Below are 22409 nucleotides of genomic sequence, written 5' to 3'. Positions count from 1 at the left end.
CAAATAAAGGTCACCTCCCACCCCACATCTCACCTGAGACAGAACATTCCCTCCTTCCCTGCCTCACATCCCAGGGTGGGGCAACTCTGTGCCAAAAAGACTCTCACTCTGAACTGCAGTGAGCAACTTTTGTCTCATCAATATTCTAAATGCTTAGGCTCTCTCCCCGTGGTATAAACACCCCATGGCCTACCACCCATCAGATCAACTAACTACAGCCTCCATACATTCCAAAACAAGCAGCCAACAGATCAGGGAAAAGGAGAGGAAAAAGAACCCTCAGTAATTTAACTACTACTAAGGGGATGGCCAAGGCAGCAGTGCTCTTTAATAGAGTTAATGAGTCAGGTGTTTCAAATTGGCCATGGCTGGTTTCAGTGCTTTCCTCTCTCTGAGGTCAGTTATGACAAGGTAAGTGCCCAAGTCAGTAGGACTGCTGGTATATGGTTTATATGTCTCCATGCACCTTGCAGCAATCAGACAGGTCAGTGCCTCCAATACAGTTATCCTCTGTGCAGGCAAAAGTCAGTGGGGAAACCAGTGGGAGGTGCAAAAAGCATTGTGTGGCTTCCATTCTTTTGAATGGGGCTGACACCAGGAAAGTCCTGCTGGATTGTGCCTTATAAATCTGAGATATTTTGACCTGTAATTGACTCACAACTGTCTGAACGAGAGATGCTAAAAAAAAGGGTTTAAGGTACACATTTAATACACTGAATTAAAAATAGGACAGAATTCATTATAAATATTTTATAATACCAGCATAAACACACATGTACTTCTACATACAACTTCAAATCAATGCCCATACATAATGAAATACAGAAGAGATATACCTGCAGATCGCTGTGACATTAGTTTCTCACTCACTTTTGAATCTAATCTCAAAGTATTTAATTGTTTTTAACCATGCAATCTCTGCCCCAGTTGTGTACAGGCTGTACAGCTGCCTTTGTTATTCCTGAGATTTAAATAAGGGGTCTCTTTTCTGTTTCTCTCTTCAGTTTGTGACTTGAGGAGTTGCACATTGCTAGGCTCATCCTCTCTAAGTCACTCTATGTTTGACCTTACAAGTCCACCCCACCGATTTTTGCAGGTAAATTCTTTTCATATCATATAAAAATTGTACCAACAAATGTGTTTCCTTTTTCTACATTGTTAATCCTAATGCTTATGATGCTTACAATGCCAAGCAATGTCTAGAATTTTGTGTGACTGATTAATTACTCTAGAAATTATTTCATCCTCTTTTGGAATTGTGCTTCACTGGTTCCAAATGTATTTTGTGTGTAAAAAGTTTATGGCTGCATGAACAAAAATATAAAAAGTGATTGACAGAACATTTTTCATCTAATTTCATTATGTATCTTTGGATGAACATTATTGCCCTTAGAACTTATGTGCTCTAGAAAGACACATTTATAGGCATAAAACCCATGGCTGTGTACCCCAAGAGCAATTCTGAAATACCTAAAAGGAGTAAATATTGGTCGTGCCACCTGCTGGGTGGTAGGTAGGTAGTTAAAATATGCTTGAGGAAAAATCAGGACTGAGTTAGCACTGTCCAGTATTTACTGATTTATTTGTGTTCCCAAACGCCTCTGGACTTTTTCTTGCTAGGCAAATCTATAGCTAGTTTTGTGATGCATGAAATTACTGATAAAGGTATATAACTCCCTTCACCCCAATGTCACTGGGTTTATTTCCTCCTCACACTTTGTTCTGTTCCAGGAGGTGCCCACAAACTGTTATCAGAGCATTTATGGCAGCAACAAAATATGAAATTGGGAAGAAGACTAGAACTGGGGAGGCCTGCTATGAGAGAACTAGAAAAGGTCCTCAAATGCAAAGATGTATCACTGAACCCTAAAGTCAGCATCATTCATACCATGGTATTCCCTATCCTATGTATGGATGTGAAAATTGGACAGTGAAAAAGTGGATAAGAGAGAAAAATAAACTCATTTGAAATGTGGTCTTGGAGGAGAGCTTTGCAGATACCATGGACCGCCATAAAGACAAACAATTGGGTGTTAGAACAAATCAAACCACAGCTATCATTAGAAGCTAAAATGATGAAACTGAGGTTATCATACTTTGCACACATCATGAGAAGACATGATTCATGGGAAAAGACAATAATGCTGGGAAAAAAGAGAAGGTAGTAGAAAAAGAGGAAGGCCAATCAAGAGATGAATTGATTCCATAAAGGAAGCCACAGACCTGAACTTACAAGATCTGAACAGGGTGGGTTATAACAGATGCTGTTGGAGGTCACTGATTCATAATGTTGCCATAAGCTGTAATCAACTTGAAGGCGCATAACAACAACAACTGGGAGAAAGGGTGGGATATAAATCTAATAAATAAATAAATGCATACTGTACATAATACTGTTGTATGCTTCAACCTTACATAGAGTTTTGCTGCTTTATTCCTATTTATTTCAGTGGGATTTAAGCAGCACTATATGGGCTGGGTTGTGGCCAAATACCAGTTTCTCTTCCTTTGCAGTGGCATTTTACTATTGGGGGGGGGGGGCAGAGGGAGAGCCAGAATAGTTGCTTCCTCTTGATTTGATATTGACAGGCTGCGTGAGTTTGCATAGGTGGTCTTGTATCCATGTTTTTTTTCTTGTTGACTAATCACACTTTTTTTTTCAGAGATATGATTCAGTCTCCAGCGTTCCAAGCAGCACTTCATCTAGAAAGGATTCGCAAGGTAGTAATAGGAGTTTAGGTAATAAACAGTTTGCTCATCTTCTTTCAAATCTGACAGCAAACTAGATGTTTAAACATGACATCAAGAATATAGACACTTTATTACTGCAAATACAGGTCATGTGTCCTGAAGGCTACTTACAGAAGCCATTCGCGAAGGCACACCCATGTCTGAATCTGTAAGAATGTAAGCTCAGAGCTAATCACCCAGTTATTTGTTTCTGCAAGAGGCTTGGGGACTCCAGAACTACCCTGGAGTTTTTCTGTGGACAAGTGTGTCAAATATGTGAGCCTTTATAGTTCCTACATCATGTTTTTACAGATCTTTCAGAAATAACTAGGGTGCGCTTCTCTGACTGCCTATATTGAATGGGCTGCACCATCAGGCTTGCACTTCCAAAGAAAGATGTTGTAGAGCCAGCGTATGGAAAGTTTGATCCTTGTGCCACATGGTTTTGTGCCATTTGCAATCTGTGTTTAAGAACAAATTTCTAAAGAATCATATTGTCACATCAACATAACAACTGTCAGTACTTCCCAGCCAGGAACTGGAGAAAGGAACCTTCTTGGTTTAGCTTTCTAGTGTGATAAGGCAGCATGCATTAGTACATTGCTCATTCATGGTAAGACATTGAGCGGTGGCTTACTATGACTTGCAAACTGAGCCACTGTGTAGGTGCACTTTAGTCAGGTTTCAATCCCAAGCTGCTTTCTCCCCATGAATATAAAATCCAATTCAAATATGTAAAAATGGAATGTCTGCATATTTGCTGTTTTTAATTGATACATCAGATTTATTTATTATTTTATTTATTTTATTTAATTTATATACCGCCCTAAGCCAAAAAGGCTCTCTGGGCGGTGTACATAGAGGATAAACAAGAAAATATATGAATAGAACAAATATAAGAAAATCAAAAAGCAAAACAAACAAAGAACAAAAACCAAACAACATCAGAATATACCAGTAATGAAATACTGTTTTAAAATACACTATAAAACAATTTTTTTAAAATAGAATATTTAAAATTTTTAAAATGCCTGGGAGTATAAAAAGGTTTTCACCTGGCGCCGAAAAGATAGCAGCGTCGGCGCCAGGCGTACCTCATCGGGGAGACTATTCCACAATTCGGGGGCCACCACCGAAAAGGCCCTGGATCTAGTCACTGCCCTCCGAGCTTCTCGATGTGATGGCACTCGGAGGAGGGCCTTAGATGTCGAGCGCAGTGTACGGGTAGTTTCATATTGGGAGAGGCGTTCCACCAGGTATTGCGGTCCCATGCCGTGTAGGGCTTTATAGGTCAAAACCAGCACTTTGAATTTAGCCCGGAAACAAATAGGAAGCCAGTGCAGACGGGCCAGAACAGGTGTTATATGAGCGGACCGTCTGGTCCGCGTCAATAGTCTGGCCGCTGCATTCTGGACTAACTGTAGTTTCCGAACTATCTTCAAGGGCAGCCCAACGTAGAGCGCATTGCAGTAGTCCAACCTAGAAGTTACCAGAGCGTGAACAACTGAGGCGAGGTCATCACTGTCCAGATAGGGACGTAGCTGGGCTACCAATCGAAGATGGTAGAAAGCGTTCCGTGCCACCGAGGCCGCCTGGGCCTCGAGAGACAAGGAAGGATCAAAAAGAACAAGACCGTGCTCTGGATGCTTCATTAGGAACAACTGCTATAATATTGGAGTCTAAGTCCCGACGAATGCAAGCGATCTTATCTTGAAAATGCCTGGCAAATTCATCACAGCGGGCTACAGATGAATCTATAATGTCCCGAGGGCCAGAATGTAAAAGCCCTCGTACAATTTTAAAAAGCTCCACTGGGCGGGAGAGTGATGACTTAATAATATCAGCAAAATATCTCTTTTTTGCTACCCTCACCGCTACTATATACTGTTTTGAACAGGCACTTACCAAGGCATAATGATGAAGGGAGCAGGAATTAAACTCCCTGTAAATGGAAAGTTAGTATGTCAGAGTGGAGGATTTTTGACAAAACTTTTCCCTGACATTCTATACAGAGGGGCCTTTTTCATGGAAACATTCAAATATGGAAATTCCCTACCTGCACTCTGAAGTGGTACAAACCAGGATGGATGGTACCATGTGCTTTTTCTGAATATTTGTTTCTGTCTAAGTAGAGTCTGTTAAGAATCTCTTGAGATTCTGAGAGATGTCAATACTAAGTTAATACTGCCACCCTGGGCTCCTGCTGGAAGGAAGGGTGTGATATAAATCAAATAATAAAATAAATAAATAAGTTCAGATGGAAGACTACAATAAAGGAAATGGTTGGAAGTTGAGCAGTCAGGTCAAAATTAGTGTGGAGGACTGGGAAGAATATCTGGGCCCTTGCTTACAATAGATCCAGACCTCTGGATCTGGGTCTGGATCTGTTGTAAGCAAGGAGCCAGATATTGGGAACAAGTAACTGATTAGAATACAATGTGATTAAGAAAAGACAATGGGCTTTCAAGATGCAGCAGACCAAGTCACTCTTGTGAAGATTGATAATATTCATTTTGTAACCAAGTAGTGCCATCCTGTACAATCAGAAAAGGATAAGTAGAGTTGCCTTATCCTAGTTTTATTATCAGCATTCTTTCCTATTTTGAAAGCCCAACAGCCATTTGATGCAGCTATCCAGTTTAGGAATACATCTGTCCTAAGTTTGCCCTTTTCCTAAGGAGCCTTAGAAGACATTAGATTGCTGCATGTTCTTGAAGAAAAATTATGCCTTCCCCCCTTGTGCTTTACTAGTGCAAAGAAGAATTCCTTATATTGGAGTGACATTAGTTGGATGTGCTTGTGACAGACAGAAAGATAATTTCCCTGTAGATAAAGGAAAAATATGAAAACTCCTCCTGGATCAAAGCATATATATTACCCTATTACAGTTGCCATCTGTTTTCTGTCAAAGGCCCTGTGCCTTTTAGCAAAACTGCTAATGTAGATGTTAAGTGCTACAGAGCTCTGAAAGAGGAAAAAGTTGCAACTCTATAGCTTATTAATATAATTTTGAGAATTCTCCCATGATGCATTTTACTTGGTTTAATCACAAATAGTTGAAGTACTGACAGAAACATTTGTAGCACCTCTGAGCCTAAATACTATATTTGCTTGTGAATCATACTGTGAATCCTGAGAAAAGCAGGCGCATGATGCATTGTAAGTGGAAATAGCTAAGTAGTGAAACTGCTCTGTAAAAAGAATAATAATGATCCTAGTTCATCAAATTGAATAATGTTTTGCAGCCCTTGAGAACAAGTTCTAAATGAGTTGTTGGCTTTATCCCCAGATACCATTACATTATCAGGTGACGAACGAGAATTTGGCAGGCTAAATGTGAAGGTGTGTTACCTTCCTCATGTGGAACAGGTCTGGATCACAATCTTGCAAGTAAGTAAGCTTAACAAGACCTCAAGAACTGAGCCCACCGTTGGTCTTAAACTGGTGATGTCAGGCAGAAATGTAACTTGTTTACCATCATCCCACTGTGTCTAAAGACAGCTAGCTACTGAGGGAGCCTAGCAAGGAGGCCTCTTTCCTTCAAAAGCCCAGGTGGTACTCCTTGACGTCTATAAATGCCTCTGGATTGGGCTTGTTCACTGACTGGAGCAACTGAGAGATCTGTTGTCACTGAATGCAGACTACTATCATATTGCTTCCCTTCTACTTTTGTCATATCCCACTTTTTATTACACAGCAGCGAGATATGACTCAAGAGTGGCACATTTGATTCCAATGAAGTTTTATAGAAGGAAAAAAATATCACTGGAAAGCCTGCTAAAGCATCTAAGACATATCACTACTTTATATTAAATAAAAAATGAAAATGCATTTAGTATTACATACTAAATATTACGTATATTAATATTTAAAATATTATTATATACTACTTTTAGTATCTCACTCTTCCCTTTTTTTCCTGATGATTTCATGTTACATTTACAATGTAGATTGCATCCTACTAATTTTGTTTTCATTTAAAAAAAACCCACAAAATTATTATTTAGGCTGCAAACCTATAAACACTTAATTGGAGTAATGTCAGTGGGACTTACTTCTAGGTAGACATCCATAGATTGCGTTATTAATCAAGCTAGGTTTTAGTGGTGGTAGTAAAATATAACAAATGAAACTGTCTTATACTTAAGTCAGAGCATTAATCCTTCCAGCTCACAACTATCTACTCTGACTTGTTATGTGCCTTCAAGTCAACTACGACTTATGGCGACCCTATGAATCAGCGACCTCCAACAGCATCTGTCATGAACCACCCTGTTCAGATCTTGTAGATTCATGTCTGTGGCTTCCTTTATGGAATCAATCCATCTCGTTTGGCCTTCCTCTTTTTCTACTCCCTTCTGTTTTTCCCAGCATTATTGTCTTTTCTAGTGAATCATGTCTTCTCATGATGTGTGCAAAGTATGATTAGTTTCATCATTTTAGCTTCTAGTGATAGTTCTGGTTTAATTTGTTCTGACACCCAATTATTTTCTTTTTGGTGGTCCATGGTATCCGCAGAGCTCTCCTCCAACACCACATTTCAAATGAGTTGATTTTTCTCCTATCCGCTTTTTCACTGTCTGTCGGAAGGCAGAGCTGGGGTCCCAATCCCGGGGAGCTGGATCCCGGAGAGTTGGGAGAAGAGTATTCGGATGGATGGCAGAGGGAAGGGGGAGGAACTTCCCCCCTTTGGAGCGAAGACGAAACAGAGGAACTGCCAGTGATAAGGTCGCTTAGCGACGGGGAGCCTGAGCCCTCCCTGGACATTCTCACGCCTCCCCCTCTTTCAGGCTCAGAGCAAGAGGGGAAAGAGGGAGGGCTGCTCACAGCCGAAAAGCGGGGAGGCAGTTTACCATCAGCCCCTCCCCTATCCCCCATCCTGGAATCGGAAACTTCAGAAGAGGAGGGGGTGATGCTTCCCCCCTCACCGCGCACACGCAGACAGCTGAAAAGACAGGAGAGAAGGGGGGGAAGGCGGGCAGTACCTGAGGGGCAGTTAAGGAGGAGCGAAAGATTGCGCGCCCGTTTGGCCCCTTCTTAAAGAACAGGCGGTAAGAAGTCCCTTGCTCTGTCAACTTTCTCCCAATGCCGCAGGACCTGTATCCCTGTATTGCTTCATGAGAAAACGCAGTCTTTGTTTGGACATTACCCTAATAAAACACGAATTAACTACAGCCGTTGGTCTGGTTCCTGAGTCACATCCTGGGCCTGACACTGTCCAACTTTCACATCCATACTTAGAGATTGGGAATACCATGGCCTGAATGATCCTGACTTTAGTGTTTACATCTTTGCATTTGAGGACCTTTTCTAGTTCTCTCACAGCTGCCCTCCCCAGTCCTGGCCTTCTTCTGATTTCTTGACTATTGTCTCCATTTTGGTTAATGACTGTGCTGAGGTATTGATTCTGCTCTGACTAGCAGTGGGCTTTCCTAACACTGCTGTGTGAGATCTTTTGTGAGATCCTTAATGGGAGATGTGAGGCACTGAACCTGGGACCTTGCATATGCAGAGTATCTACTCGACCACACCATGCATATTTTTTTTGGGGGGGGAAGATATATTTTGGGTTTTTTCTACTGGGTTATGCTTACAAATATTTTGTGAAAATTGTTATGTTGTGGTAATCCATTAATCAAATATTGCCTAGCGCAGTCCCTTCTATGCTCTGCCGTGGTAATTATGGATGAGGCTTGTATGCTACATACAACTTGAAGAGAGACCCATTGCAAAATGGTGTATTCAGCAACCATTATCCTTGCTCCAGCTAATGCTCTGAATTAGCAAAAGTTTGCTTGAGATTTTATGAGGTCAGAGAACCACATTCTGTAGTGAGGGGGTGGGAAATAGTAGCAATTAAACAGGAAGAAAAAAATCAGACAAGCAGTTTGGTGGCGAGCAGGATAAAATAATTTTTAATTTTCAAAATTAGTGCAAAGATCTGAGCTGGTCATCTAGCTGTGGAGAAAACCCTCACATTTCCATCAAAGGAACTATCACATTGTCCAAGCCGGTACAATTCAGATGCTCAGCAAAAGAAGCTTCCAGTGTAAGTAACATGTTTTAAAATTTTCCCTCATATGTGAATTAGCTCAGGTCCTGTAATGTAGGGGCACAAGTGATAGTGGGTAGTGACTCTTTTCTTTAAGACTTTATAGGAAGAACCTTCCAGTCATTTTTTTAATGGAGCAAAGTAGATCTTCCAGTTATGAATGAGGTATAACCTTGGCAACCCCCTTGTAAATCCTCCTTGGGTCAGGAGGCAGAGTAATGATCTTGCTGTCCATTCAGTGCAGTAGAAAAGATATATGCCTCATAGGTTATAGAATTTGTCAGTTGTAGGGATCAGTGGGGCAGTAATGTGATTTGGGGGGTATCAATTCTTTTATTGGCAGAGTTCCTATGCCTTTAACACCTATGACAGAAGACATTTTACCTGCTGAGTTTTGCCTATTAAAGGCATAGGAGCCCTGCCATAAAAAAAATGGGGAACCCTACTGTTTTCCCAGAGTTCTGTTTTTCTAGGGTCCCTCCACATGTGTATTAACACTTACTGTGAAGCATGTCACTGTAATCTTTTTGTTTGGTTGCCCTTAAGCCAAGGACAAGAGTCGACACCTTTCACTCCAATTATATCTATCTGTCACAATCAAAATTTGGGGAAGCTTACACAATTGTGTGTACTTAAGTTTTTGTTTTGTTCACGTTCAGAGGCTTATTGTGACAGCTTAAGACCTTCGCAGAACTGTCAATAGCAGCTTGATCAGTGATGGTCCAAGTCTTATGTCTATACTCTTCTTTGTACAGAAGTTTCTCCATTCTAAGGCAATGGCACTTCAAGATGCATCAGGCTTTGTCTTATGGGGAACTTTCCACACCATCAGTTCAGCACAGCAGATGTAATATCATCCATTATCCAGGCTGTTCTATACAACCGGCCCAAGCTTTCAGATTGGTGTCTGAGCTATTGGTCTCCACCCCATTGTTACATGAGTTTATGTAACTCAGGTGGTTGCAAGAGACACCTTTTTGATGGTGGTACCAAAACTGTGGAATGTCCTTCCAGTTGAGATCTGCCAGGTTCCCTCATTTTTTGTTGTTGTTCTTAGGCACCTGTTGAAGACCTTATTGATTTTAGCAATGTGCTGCTTTTATGAATTCTTACAGACTGCTGCTTTTAAATTCATATTTATTTATTTATTTATTGCATTTTTATACTGCCCCATAGCCAAAGCTCTCTGGGTGGTTTACAATTAAAAACATTAAAAACAAATATACAAATTTAAAAACACATGCTAAAATGCATGGGAGAAGAGGAAAGTCTTGACCTGGTGCCGAAACAATAACAGTGTTGGCGCCAGGCGCACCTTGCCAAGGAAATCATTCCATAATTTGAGGGCCACCACTGAGCAGGCCCTCTCCCTTATTGCCATCCTCCGAGCTTCCCTTGGAGTAGGCACTCGGAGGAGGCCTTTGATGTTGAGCATAGTGCGCAGGTGGGTTCGTGTCGGGAGAGGCTTTCCATCAGGTATTGTGGTCCTAAGCCGTGTCTTTGGTCCTGTTATTTTTAGATGGAGAGTGCTTCCCTACTGCATTTGGATGACTGCTAATGCAAGAATAGCACTAAAGATAAACCTGGGTGTTAGTATCAACTAGAAAGTTCGTGTTATTTATTATTAAATTGCCATTGGCTTTTAACAAAGCTATAGTGTTACTGGTGTGCTTGTTATTAGGATTAGACTCAGCATTTTGATTGCTCCATTTTGTATTTATTATCCTTTCCTTCTAGGACATTGAATTCATGGAAACTTTTGTGTTTGCTATCAAACTACAACTCCTGCAGACTGCGAGACTAGTGTTCAAAGTACAAGCTCAGACTCCCAGGAAGAAAACCATAGGAGAATGTGTTTTGCCACTGCGAGAGCTCAGCTCACAAGAAACTGGCTATTGGTTGATGATAGCACCTCCTTCCAAAGCTTCAGTAAGTTAATGTATTCTAGGGAGCCTTGGAGGTCATCAGGAATGGATATATTTCTTGGGGTGCTTCTGAATAATGACTAGGATTCTGGAACTGATCATTTATAAACACTATAAAAGCAACTGTCATAATCTTGAAAACACTGCAAATGAATAGCATTAAACTTCTGGTGGCTGCTACCAAGCTGTCACCTCTTCCCGGATAACCTCAGTATGATAACTTGAACAATAAACCCCCTGGCTATAGAACTGTGCTGTGATAATAATCTCTACATCCTGAGATTGTATCATAGAGCAGGACTCAGCCCCTCTTCACTGATGCTTTAAGATGGGTAGTTCTAGATAACTTCAAATGTGAGAGAATGGTTAATTCTAGGAATAAGTTGTTTGTTTCTAATAGTGTAAGGATGTTGCATTCTCATGTAATATACCTAACCACAATTTGGTCAAATTAATTTATATTCTCTTTTGAAAAATCCATAAGCATCACAGAATATGATCCTGAAATACAACTGCTCTTTTTAACTGATGTGTTGCAAGCAGCTATCCTAAGATTCTTTTGTTCTACATGAAACAATTTTAATGTATTTTAGGTTCCTAATAGTTCTGCTAAATTCTCTGTATTGTCATCTTCAGCTATTTTTTTTGTTCCTTAAGCTGTGTGCTTAACTTATGGAGCAAACTTCTGTAATTTGTAGTCAACAACAGCTGGTTGCTAAGAGTTCTAGGAAAAACACTATAAAGCTTTGACTAATTTATGACTTACGCTAAATCTGAAACTGGTACAGCTGCGATTGACAAAGGCAATAAACATTTTTTTTTAAAAAAATCTTGGATGTGCTTATGATACAAAAACGCCTTAAGAAAAAATAGGGATCCTTTTAGTAACATTGGATAGACAGACATTCCTATTGGAATGGAATTAGTGATATATTCAAGTACCAGGTCAGGGAAAGATTTTAATTATGGAGCCTTGCCACTGTAGGGTTTCACATGAGGGAACAATACTGTGGCCTCTTTTATTAAGTTTGATAGGACAGGTTCCAAAGAACCATTAAATTAATTATGTGAGTCTAGTGGGGCTTGTTTTTTTTCTAATAGCAGTGATAGTGGGGTGTGGAGGAGTCCCACCGGTTAAAGAAAATAAATGCCACAGAGTGAGTGCAAGCCCCATTCTGTAAGCTTATATAGCTCTTTGGACTCGAGCCTTAATTTCTAACATGTTTGGGCTGGGTTAGAACTTTTCAGCCCAGAATATTCAAGAGTATGTGAGTCCAATGCTCCAACTAAACTGGCATTCCTTGTATGTCAAAACAGAAAGTAATTAATAACATCTGATATCTTCACTTAACACCTATATAATACAGCCATTCCATTTTGTATCCGTGCAACTTGCCTCAGATGCAAATGGAGCATATCTTTGCACTCTCATTCTCTGTACAGGTGTGTCCTGCAGAACTGAAAATAGGCACCTGTTTTCAAGCAGTAAACAGCCGGATACAGTTGCAAATTATTGAAGCCCAGAACCTCCCAAGCTCAGCCACACCACTTTCTTCAAGTAAGTATTGCAATTCTTTTGTACGTCCTTTTCTAGAATAATTTGTGAGAGATAGAGTAGATCTTCAGTAGTTCAGCCATTGTCAGCATTCGACATAAATTCAACTGTGAAGTGCTGGTTTAAGCTTTGATGTGTGTAGTGCTCACTTCAGCAGCACATACACTAAGTTTCAGTGTGTGCATGTTTGTTAATACTGTAGTGTAAGAACAGTATTTATACTTTCTGGCCTGTATGGGGAGATGTTCTGCCCTGTGACTCTGGAATGCATGAAAATGTGAGTAATAAGGGAAGCAACTGTACTATTCTTGCAACTCCTCTCTTGCTCTGTTATTTGAAAAAAATTCAAGTCCCTAGGGTCTATTACACTCCGGTGCAGGTGTGATTGAAATACTAGCGGTTAAAGGATGTGGCTATACAGATAGGAGCAGCCTCAGTTTTTAGTTGCGTTCCTTTAGTTCTATGGGATAAAATAGACGTCTGTTGGAGATGAGGGAAAACCCCTCCTTCCTTTAGAAAACTGTGACTGTAGAGAAAAGTTTAGCTCCAATTCCAGGAAAATACCTGTTTACTTTCTCTCATTTTTAATGGCTATAATTTACTCCAATGTAGGGGGAAAGCAACATTGTTGTTGTTTATTTATATACATAAAATATCCTGCCCTTCCTCCCAGAAGGAGCTTCACTTAAGTATGCCTGTTTGTTGAGATCAGCTCTTCCTACAGCCTGTCTGGGGATGAGATCTAGCCTCCACTGAGAGAGACTAGTCTGTGTCTGTGGCACATAGATGCATCCCCCCAGAAGTCCCTACAATAGAAGCCTTTCTGACCCTATCTAGCCATTGGGTTAGTTTTGTTTTAAATAAAGAGCATCTTCTCTTACCCTTGCTGATTTTGAACTCCACATGGTGAAAACATTTTTTAAAAAATATTTTGTGTGTGTCATTTTCTTCCATGTTAGATTATTTTGTAAAGACTGCCATGTTTAGCACTGAAGGACTGGTTGATAAGAAAAAGACCCGGCTACTGAAATCGATTCATGGTCGAGTAAAATGGGGAGAAACTATTATTTTTCCAGTGAGCCAGAATGAGCATGGGATAAACTTTCTCATCAAACTCTACAGCAGGAGCTCAGTGAGAAGAAAACATTTTCTGGGACAGGTTGGTTTATTTACACACACACACACTCAAGTAAACATGAGTCTGGGGTTTTAAAACTCAATTAGGTCACACTTCTGCTTTGGTTATGTTTCTAAGACAAAAGAAATGCCTTCTATTTATTAAATCCTATAAATTTCAGCTTCAAGCTGCATCCTATAAAGTGCTAGTTAGTTAGCTTATTTTCAAGCAATCCTGAGGGAAATCCCCCTTATAGAACTTGAGCTATGATCCAGGATCCTAAACTCAACATTCAAATGGAATGGAGGGCTAAATTTCAAAACTAGCAGTTTCCAGAGTCTGTGCACATCATTTTTCCACACAAAAACTTTCAACTATCTTAAAACACCCCTCTTCCATTGTGCCTCTCACCCATGTTTCTCATGCCAAATCCACCTCACCAACACCACAGTTTATAACCCCCACCCCCGAATTTTCATGCCTTGAGTATCTCCCAACAACAGTAACAGCAACAACAATGGATTGCCTTCAAGTCGATTCCAACTTATGGCAACCCAATGAATAGGGTTTTCATGGTAAGCGGTATTCAGAGGGGGTTTACCATTGCCTCCCTCTGAGGCTGAGAGGCAGTGACTGGCCCAAGGTCACCCAGCGAGCTTCATGACTATGTGGGGATTCAAACCCTGGTTTCCCAGGTCGTAGTCCAACACCTTAACCACTACACCACACTGGCTCCCAAACCTGTGCTATATAAGCTTCTTTCAATTATATTGTTGTTTCAAAATCCTCCCATCCACAAAAACAGCTCGCCCCATGCTACTAGATCTGCTCATGTGCCTGTACCTTACATGTGTATTCACAGAACTGCTTTGGAGACCTATCCTTAAGATGATTGCACACCACAGAGATTATTGCAATTGATATAATTGCTTTATAAATACCAATATTGTTTTGCTTATTTGGGGGAAATTAACAAAACCTAACGGAGACCAATATTATGTTGCTCACTTAGGGGAATGAGCAAGAACTGCACAATTTATTATGATTATAATATTTATTTACACAAAATAGCTTTGCAACTTACCATCCCAGTATGCAGCACTGCAGGATGGTAAAGCAGTTAATTCAATAAAAGGCAAAACATAGGCTATCGATCCCATGAATACTGTTCATAATTCAGAGACAGATGGAGATATTGCCTTACATGGAGTTTGGGTGGGTGTGTTTTAGATGTTCAGTAGAACTGCAGGACATCTGAAACAAATCAGGAAGGGGAAAGACTACATGCAAATACTACGGGTTTTATGAGAGTTGTAGGTAGACGAGATTTGTACAATAAGAAAGGTAGAAGTGAGAGGGTTGAAAAGCAGGGATTATCTATTATTGTCGCCCTGGGCTCCTACTGGGAGGAAGGGCGGGATATAAATCAAATAATAAATAAATTAAATAAATAAATCTATAATGAAACAGAAGTTATGAGAAACAGTTCATTGGATTTCTGTTGTGCCTTGCTGAGGCATGGTTGTGGCTGGGTTTTGGGGGAGGTTGGGGCTTAGCTTGGGGCTTAATTGTCAGTTGCTGTAATGGGGATTTCCCCATGCCTAGGTTTGTTTCTTTTTGTTTAATCTGCATTTTGGACTTTCCTCTCCCCAATAAAGCTCAGGCTTATACAAGCCAAGCCTAATTCCCTTGTTTTTTCTAGTAATCTTCCTAATATGTTTGGCTTGTGCTCCCCACAAGGGTCCTGACTTGATTTCAAAACAAAAACGAAAAACACAATCTGGTGGTAGGGAAACAGGGCAGAGAAGCAAGGAAGGGGTCCAGCTAAAGGTAAAGAGGATATCTGGCTCCCACAATGACCCACAGGATTGGAGCGTCTTGAAGGAGAATAACGTGAAGCAGCCTTCTGGAAGATCCCCAACAAGCTGGACCAGTAGAGCAATCTTCTGGACAGAAAACTGGATGATTTGGAGCTGTGAGCAGGACCTAGTTATAGGAAAATGCTTATCTAATGGGCATTAACTCAAACGTACAAGGTGATCTTGTTACTGACAGGGCTGGATGGAAGGAACATTACATTACAAAAGATAGGTAGTAAGGTGTTGGTAGTCATAGCACTTAATGTTTCCCACCATAGAGTTGCCGCAAAGTCATGATGGACATCTTAGCCAATCAGATCCTGATTTAAGAGGTATCACTGTCTGCTGCATAAAATCATAGAATAGTAGAGTTGGAAGGCACCTATAAGACCATCGAGTCCACCCCGTTGCTCAATGCAGGAACCTAACTTAAAGGATACCTGACAGGTGGCTGTCCAGCTGCCTCCTGAATGCCTCCAGTGGTGGAGAGTCCACCACCTACCCAGGTAATTGGTTAGGAAGTTTTTTCTGATGTTCAGCCAAAATCTGGCTTCCTGTCACTTGAGACCATTATTCAGTGTACTGCATTCTGGGATGATCGAGAAAATATTCTGGCCCTCCTCTGCCCTTTCAAGTACTTGGGGAGTGCTATCATATCTCCCCTCAGTCTTATCTTCTCAAGGGTAAACATGCCCAGTCTCCTCATAGGGCTTTGCAGGAATTGTTCTTCTCAGGAAGTACTTACTGTAATTAAGGGAGAATATGCTTGCTGGAGGAAATCCGTTATTTGCAAGGAATAATTTTATTTATTTATTTATTTAAAAATATTTCTATCCCGCCCTTCTACCCTATAATAGGGCATTCAGGGTGGCTTACAAAAATAAAATCAAACAAGTACATAATAAAGTTGTAAACAGTAAAATCACAAAAACATTAAAATAAATAAAATACAATTAAAATTCATAAAATACAATATACACACATACACGTATATAATATATAGGGAGTGATACTAAAGGGACTACAAAGGTAAAATTTAACATAGAAGACATAACATCAGTGTCAGGCTCTACCTTCAGTCCCTCCCAAAGGCTCTCTGGAACAAGATTGTTTTCAGAAGTCTCCGGAAAACCAACAGGGAGGGAGCAGAGCGGACTTCTTGGGGTGGGGTATTCCAAAGCTCGGGGGCCACAGCTGAAAAAGCTCTCTCCCATGTGCCTGCCAGTCTAACATCTTTTATTCCAGGCATGCAGAGGAGACCAGAGGCAGATGATCTTAAATCCTGGGCAGGTACATATGGGCGTAAGCGGTTCCTCAGGTATATTGGTCCAAGGCTGTTTAGGGCTTTACAGGTCAGAACCAGCACTTTGAATTGGGCCCAGAAACAAATCGGGAGCCAGTAGAGTTGATAAAGCACAGGGGTGATATGCTCCCTGCACCATGCTCTGGTTAACATTCTGGCTGCTGCATTTTGAACCAACTGTAATTTCCGAACCTTTTTCAAAGGCAGCCCCACATAGAGTGCATTACAGTAATCAAGCCTCGATGTCACCAATGCATGTGTCACTGTGGCAAAGTCAACTGCCTCCAGGAATGGATACAGCTGGTAAACCAGTTTGAGTTGGCCAAAAGCAGCCCTGGCTACTGCAGCCACCTGATATTCAAGCAGCAGGGCAGGATCCAGGAAGACTCCCAAACTGCGGACCTGCTCCTTGAAGGGGAGTGCAACCCCATCCAGAACAGGTTGCAACCCTGTCCCTGCTGCAGTTTTTCCCTTGACCAGCAGTACTCCCGTCTTGTCTAGATTAAGTTTCTGGCCAATTTTAAGACCAAATTAGAGGTGTTACCTTCATTAGATATGGTAAAGGTTGCAGGGGTTGACCACAGCAGCCACTCTGTGGAGGACTTTGGTGGGAACCACTTTGGCTTCCTCTAAATAAATGAAACTGGCCTTAAGCTTGATTTAAACTTGGCTTGAGCTTCCTCTGATTACTTTCACTAGTGCTGTGTTCTTGGCTCAGAGCGAAGCCAAACTGTCCGCATAGTCTCAGGGCCCATGCAGAGTTGCAGTTGAATCAATCTTTTCAGTAACATGACCAAACACTCCTGTTATCAAGTTGGTTCCCCCACTGACTTTCTGTGCACTACACCCTACAGTAGCTACAAATTCTGGCAAGCTGCAGGTTTTATACATTCCACTGCTCCTGATGTTCCCTGTCCTTGTCTCTCCTGTATTCAATGCATTGCTCAGTTCTTGTGCTGCTCCTTAGGAAGGGGAAAGGATGGCTGCTGCTCTGGCATGCAGTAGCAGCCACTGTTGAATCAACCCCTTTGTCTTATAAAGGCAGCAGTTTTCTAGCACTGAAGATGTTTCAGGAATTTGTGTGGAGTGTAGGAAGAGTATTCTCCATGGCCATTTGGGGCCCCACACAGGGCCTGATAAAGCCCCTGGACCACTTAGACTGATACCTAAGTGTGTGTTCTTGCTGTGAACAACAGCAACAAAGCCTGAGCCTGACTGACAGACTCCTAACAAGCTTTCTAAAATGCAACAGGTCACACATTCACTGGGAGAGTGCTCTTGTTTTTGAATAGCCCGTATACAAGAAGCTAATTTTCTGTTTTCCGTACTGTTGTCACTGTTAAGGAGAAGTGAGTGTCACCTTAAACTGAGATTTCTTCACCGATTTAGGACAAAAGTGTATTTGTAAAGTATTGGTTCCTGATTGTATGATAGGGTAAGCCTCCCAATGTAAGAGAAAATGCTCTCCTATGATAGGATTGCCCTTCCCCAAACTGGCTAATAAAACATTGATTGTGCCTTTGAACTCATAGTTGACATTTATTCTTAACAGTCTTGTGATTGTACTCCTAAAGTACAAATCTGAACTTTTTTTAAGGGATGAACAAATCATGTATGTTGTAAGTATAGTAAAATCTCATTTTGCAGTCTTTTTATCTCCTGCAACAACTCAGAATACACAACTGGCCAGCTTTAATAACATGCTGTGTTATAGGCATGTGCTTTGGGGATGTTTCCAAAGTACATATGGCCAGTTGTCTCCATGATGCTGGCAACTTAATTAGATGAAGATGAATGTTGGGGTCATCTTTTTCAGCAAGTAGTAATGTCTTCAATAAAGCTGAAGAATGTCTACAAGAGCAAAGTAGGTTGCAGCCCCAGAAGACTCTCTTGTGAAACCACATCTGCACACATGATCAACATCATGTTAGGTTTGTGTGTTAAACTCTCTCACTGAATTTTCCATTGTGTTTAACCCTCTCCCGTGGATATCAGTGGAACTTACAAGGGCTTGATTTAGGCTGCTTGGTGGCCTACTATAATGATTTTAGTATCGTAGCTGCAGAGAGAAGATTAACATCCCCTATGCAAACTTTTCCAGTATGGTTCAAATAAGTTGTCCGCTCCTGTACAGGCTTTGTTGTGCTGTATGTTACAAAGCTTCTATTTCATCAAGTTTCATGTTTTATAAAAGAGCAAAGCCTCAAAATCTGTAGTGTATGAGCAGATCAAAGGTTAAAACATAAAAGCTGAGTTAGACATTTAATTTTTCTTATAAGAGCCTTCCTGGATTAGATCAATGGTCTGTATCGTCCAGCAACCTGTTACCTTTAGTGACCAACTAGGTGTCTGTGATAACTCCATAAGCAGGATGGCAATAGCACTCTCCCACTGTTGTTCCCCAGCGATTTGGGATATGCTGCCTGTGATCTTGGAGGTAGCATACAACCATCATGACTAGTAGCCACTGATAACCGTATCCTCCATTTAGGATGGAGTCCTCCTTTAAAAGCCAATTTAAGTTTGTGAGAGTCACAACTGATGGTAGTAAATTGTTCCTGTAGTGGGGAAATTTTTTTAAAAAAACAACTGAGCCCATTATGGTCCCCAACCAGGTCAGAAGTAATCCTGCATCCCCTTTGATTTAAAAACAAATCTCTTAAAAAATACAGTAAGCTATCTGATTTAATATTTTTATTTATTAAAACTGATTCCAAGCCTTGAAAGACTGCCTGACTACTGCGGTTATTTGCATTTTAGTCTGTTTATTGTGATATACTCTTACTTACCTTGTTTTAATGTAGTGTTTTTTTAAGTTGTGTGTTTATTTTTGTAAGCCACCTTGGGATATGTATAAAAGTATTCTAAATAAATAAAACTGACAACATATTTAAACAAGCAGCAAGATCAAGTTTTTTAAAAAGATAGCTTGTTCAAGGCATTTTTCATCTTTTTAGCATCTTTTCTGTTCTTTGTATTTTTCAGTTCTTTTCTGTTCTTTGTTCTGACCTTTGTACACATTTTTTCATACAGTGATTGAGATAAATGTCAAAGATGGCTTTTGGGGTGATCTTTGTAATGATTCCCTGTGATTTTTCCCTCTGCAGGTCTGGCTAAGCAGTGACAGCAACAGTTCTGAAGCTACCGATCAGTGGAGAGATACAATTGCTAATCCAGAGAAGGTGGTTGTTAAATGGCATAAAATCAGTCCAGCATGACGATGATGTGGGTAATACTGATCTGCACTTCAGCCAAGAGGCTTCTGCACTTATTTAAAATAAACAACCTTCCAATAAGACAGAAGGAAAATAAATGCCCAGATGGACTGTATGTATTGCTACCTCTGGAGAAGAAAATGAGAGAAGGAGTAGTGGTGCTAGAAAAAAAAAGACAAAGTGGAGAATCCTAGCAATGTTCACAGAATTCAGAGGTTACCTTACAAAGTTAATGACCCAACTACTGAGGCTTTCAGTTTCACTAAAGATTTAAAGGAAAACTTTTACATATTTATGTTTGTGTTAGATTTTCATCTAACTTGAATATCTAAGTCAAAAATGACTTTGAAGGGCTTACCTTTAGGAAGACCTTTTCCTTTTCTTGATTGAAAACTCTGCTTCAGCTGTTTTGTTCCTAAAACTATTCTGAGGACATTTCTTAATTATTCTTGCAGGCATCTCTTAGTTCTAATTTCATGATGAACAAGACAAGTAAGGCAAGCAGAGGGTGGGATTAGTATTTTACCATTTAAAATCTTGGAATAAACTTTTTAAAGTAATTTTAATGCTTGCTTGTCATTATGAGTGTTGGACTTTAAAGTGAGGGAGGGCTGGGGGTGTTAAGACAACTCTTGCCACAAACACATAAAAGAGCTCAGTGCTCTCCTTCGCAGTGCCAAATCACAATTCTTACTTCTATTTTTGAGCCTAAGACTTACCTCACTGTTGTGAGCAGAGTTAATGAGATTAGATGGGTTAACAGTAAACTAAGCTTTTGCCTCACATGAATGGAAGTATTCTAACCTAGGAGAAAAGATGTGTACTCCAGATTATGCACTTAAGAAATGTTATATTAAGAAGCTGACCCAACTAGTTTGTGTAATAGTGAAATGTTTACTGGAAAAAATATTGTAAAATGTTCAGCATTTTAAGTTCTGTTGTGTAATTTTAGCAAGAAGATGTTGTGAATATTTATTATAATATGAATACAAGAAGCTGAATATAAAGAGTCTATATTGGACTGTAACCCTCTAGAAATTGTTGAACTCCAGCTCATCAGCCCTAGTCAGCGTGGCCGGTGATGATGGAGTTGTAGTCCAGCAACCTCTGGAAGGTCACAGATTTGCCACACTGCTGTATGAACATACAAATGAGCTAGCTAATATTGCCAGCTGTAAATCCTATACCTTCTAACTTCTAACTTTTTGATAATTAGTTGAGGCCCAAAAAATATTCGTAATAGAAAGCAATGACAACCCTGTGTGCTATTAGGCAAACAGGGTGGGATGTACATTATCTCTTTAATGCATGTTATTGGACTACAGCTGTCTTAGATTATACCTGGTGATTGGCCATGTTGGCTAGGGCTGATGGAAGTTGTAGTCCAACAACATCTGGAGGGCACCACATTGGCTACCCCTGCTTTAATGTGTGCAGGAGTGTGTTACAAACACAGTTTTGTCTCTACCTTTTCATGCTTTTTTGAATCGCAGTATTAAAGACTTTGGATACTAAATTAGCTGAAGGGTGACAAGCAGCAACAGACTGGTGTCAGTAATAAGGAAATCAATATATACAGTATTTGTGTACATCTGACTCTTAAGTTCATGGTTTTAAATTTTGGCAGAAAGACCTCAGAGAAAGCATGAACACACCCTAGCTTTATCCATTCCTCTCCTTTTTAACAGATACAAGATATTTAATCTTAGTAGTACTGAAAAGCCTAAGTAGAAAAACTGTTGAGTTGGACACCTAGGCAATGGGGAGAGATTTGCTTCAGACATAATGTTGGCGTTTGGTTAATCTTAGCCTGGTTATAGTTCAGACTATTGTAAAGAGGGTCAAAGACTGGGTTGTGTTTTTTTTTTTACACTTAAACATGGGGGAGCACTGATTGTGCTGAAAATCTGCAATGGCAAAAGACTCCAGAACTGGCAAGAACAGAATGTGCTGACTGGGTCTCTCCCACTATAGTTTGCCCATACAGGGTGTCAAAAGCAACTTTCCCCCCTGAAATATAGGCAGAAGTTAGGGAAGATCTTTTTCCAAAGGGAAAATGTAAGTACTTTATAATACGTCACCAATCCATACAGAGAAACTAATGGTTCAGACTGCAGATTTACTTTCTTGTCATGTGGGAGCCTTTGCACTCCATTCAGCTCTTTTTTTTTTTACAATAATTTTTATTCAAATTTTCATAAAACATACAAAACAAAATCATAAAACATTCAAAGACAAAAAACAAAACAAAACAAAAATAATTAAACAAAAAAATAAAATATTGACTTCCCATTTGTCACAGATCAAATCAGTTATAGGTCTACAATATATAACAATCCTGTCTCTTAAATCATATTATAAAATCACTTTCCTCCAGTAGTTATCTTAATTAATCATCAAATCTCATAAACATTACTTTATTCTTTCCACAAAAAGTCAAAGAGAGGTTTCAATTCTTTAAGAAATATATCTATCAATTTTTCTCCAAATAAACATGTTGATTAATCCATCTCGTTAATAATTATAATAATCTTATTGTCATAACCATAGTCCAAATAAACATTTCGATTAATCCATCTCATCAGAATCTGTTAGGTTCAATAATTTCAATAGCCATTATTCCATTATCCCTATTAGTTCCATCTTCCATCTT

At 40.0% G+C, this 22409-nt stretch overlaps 1 protein-coding gene across 4 annotated transcripts in view; it reads left to right on the top strand.

Moving 5' to 3' along the window:
• TC2N (tandem C2 domains, nuclear) overlaps positions 1–21980 on the top strand; it is a 70783-nt gene extending 48803 nt beyond the window's left edge. For 3 of the 4 annotated variants that reach the window (XM_061613248.1, XM_061613249.1, XM_061613247.1), the window contains exons 5-12: positions 1005–1096; positions 2664–2739; positions 6020–6120; positions 8663–8779; positions 10520–10711; positions 12151–12265; positions 13222–13421; positions 19649–21979. In XM_061613248.1, coding sequence (XP_061469232.1) covers positions 1005–1096; positions 2664–2739; positions 6020–6120; positions 8663–8779; positions 10520–10711; positions 12151–12265; positions 13222–13421; positions 19649–19759 — 1004 coding nt within the window. In that variant the 3' untranslated portion in view covers positions 19760–21979. Of the gene's footprint in view, positions 1–1004; positions 1097–2663; positions 2740–6019; positions 6121–8662; positions 8780–10519; positions 10712–12150; positions 12266–13221; positions 13422–19648 lie in introns of all 4 variants that reach the window. The other variant, XM_061613250.1, reaches the window with a different exon arrangement.
• Positions 21981–22409: the final 429 nt, after the last annotated feature.

The sequence above is a fragment of the Rhineura floridana genome, chromosome 2 (assembly GCF_030035675.1).
Source record: "Rhineura floridana isolate rRhiFlo1 chromosome 2, rRhiFlo1.hap2, whole genome shotgun sequence".
Lineage (NCBI taxonomy): Eukaryota > Metazoa > Chordata > Lepidosauria > Squamata > Rhineuridae > Rhineura > Rhineura floridana.
This window is presented reverse-complemented; position numbering and strand designations above follow the sequence as displayed.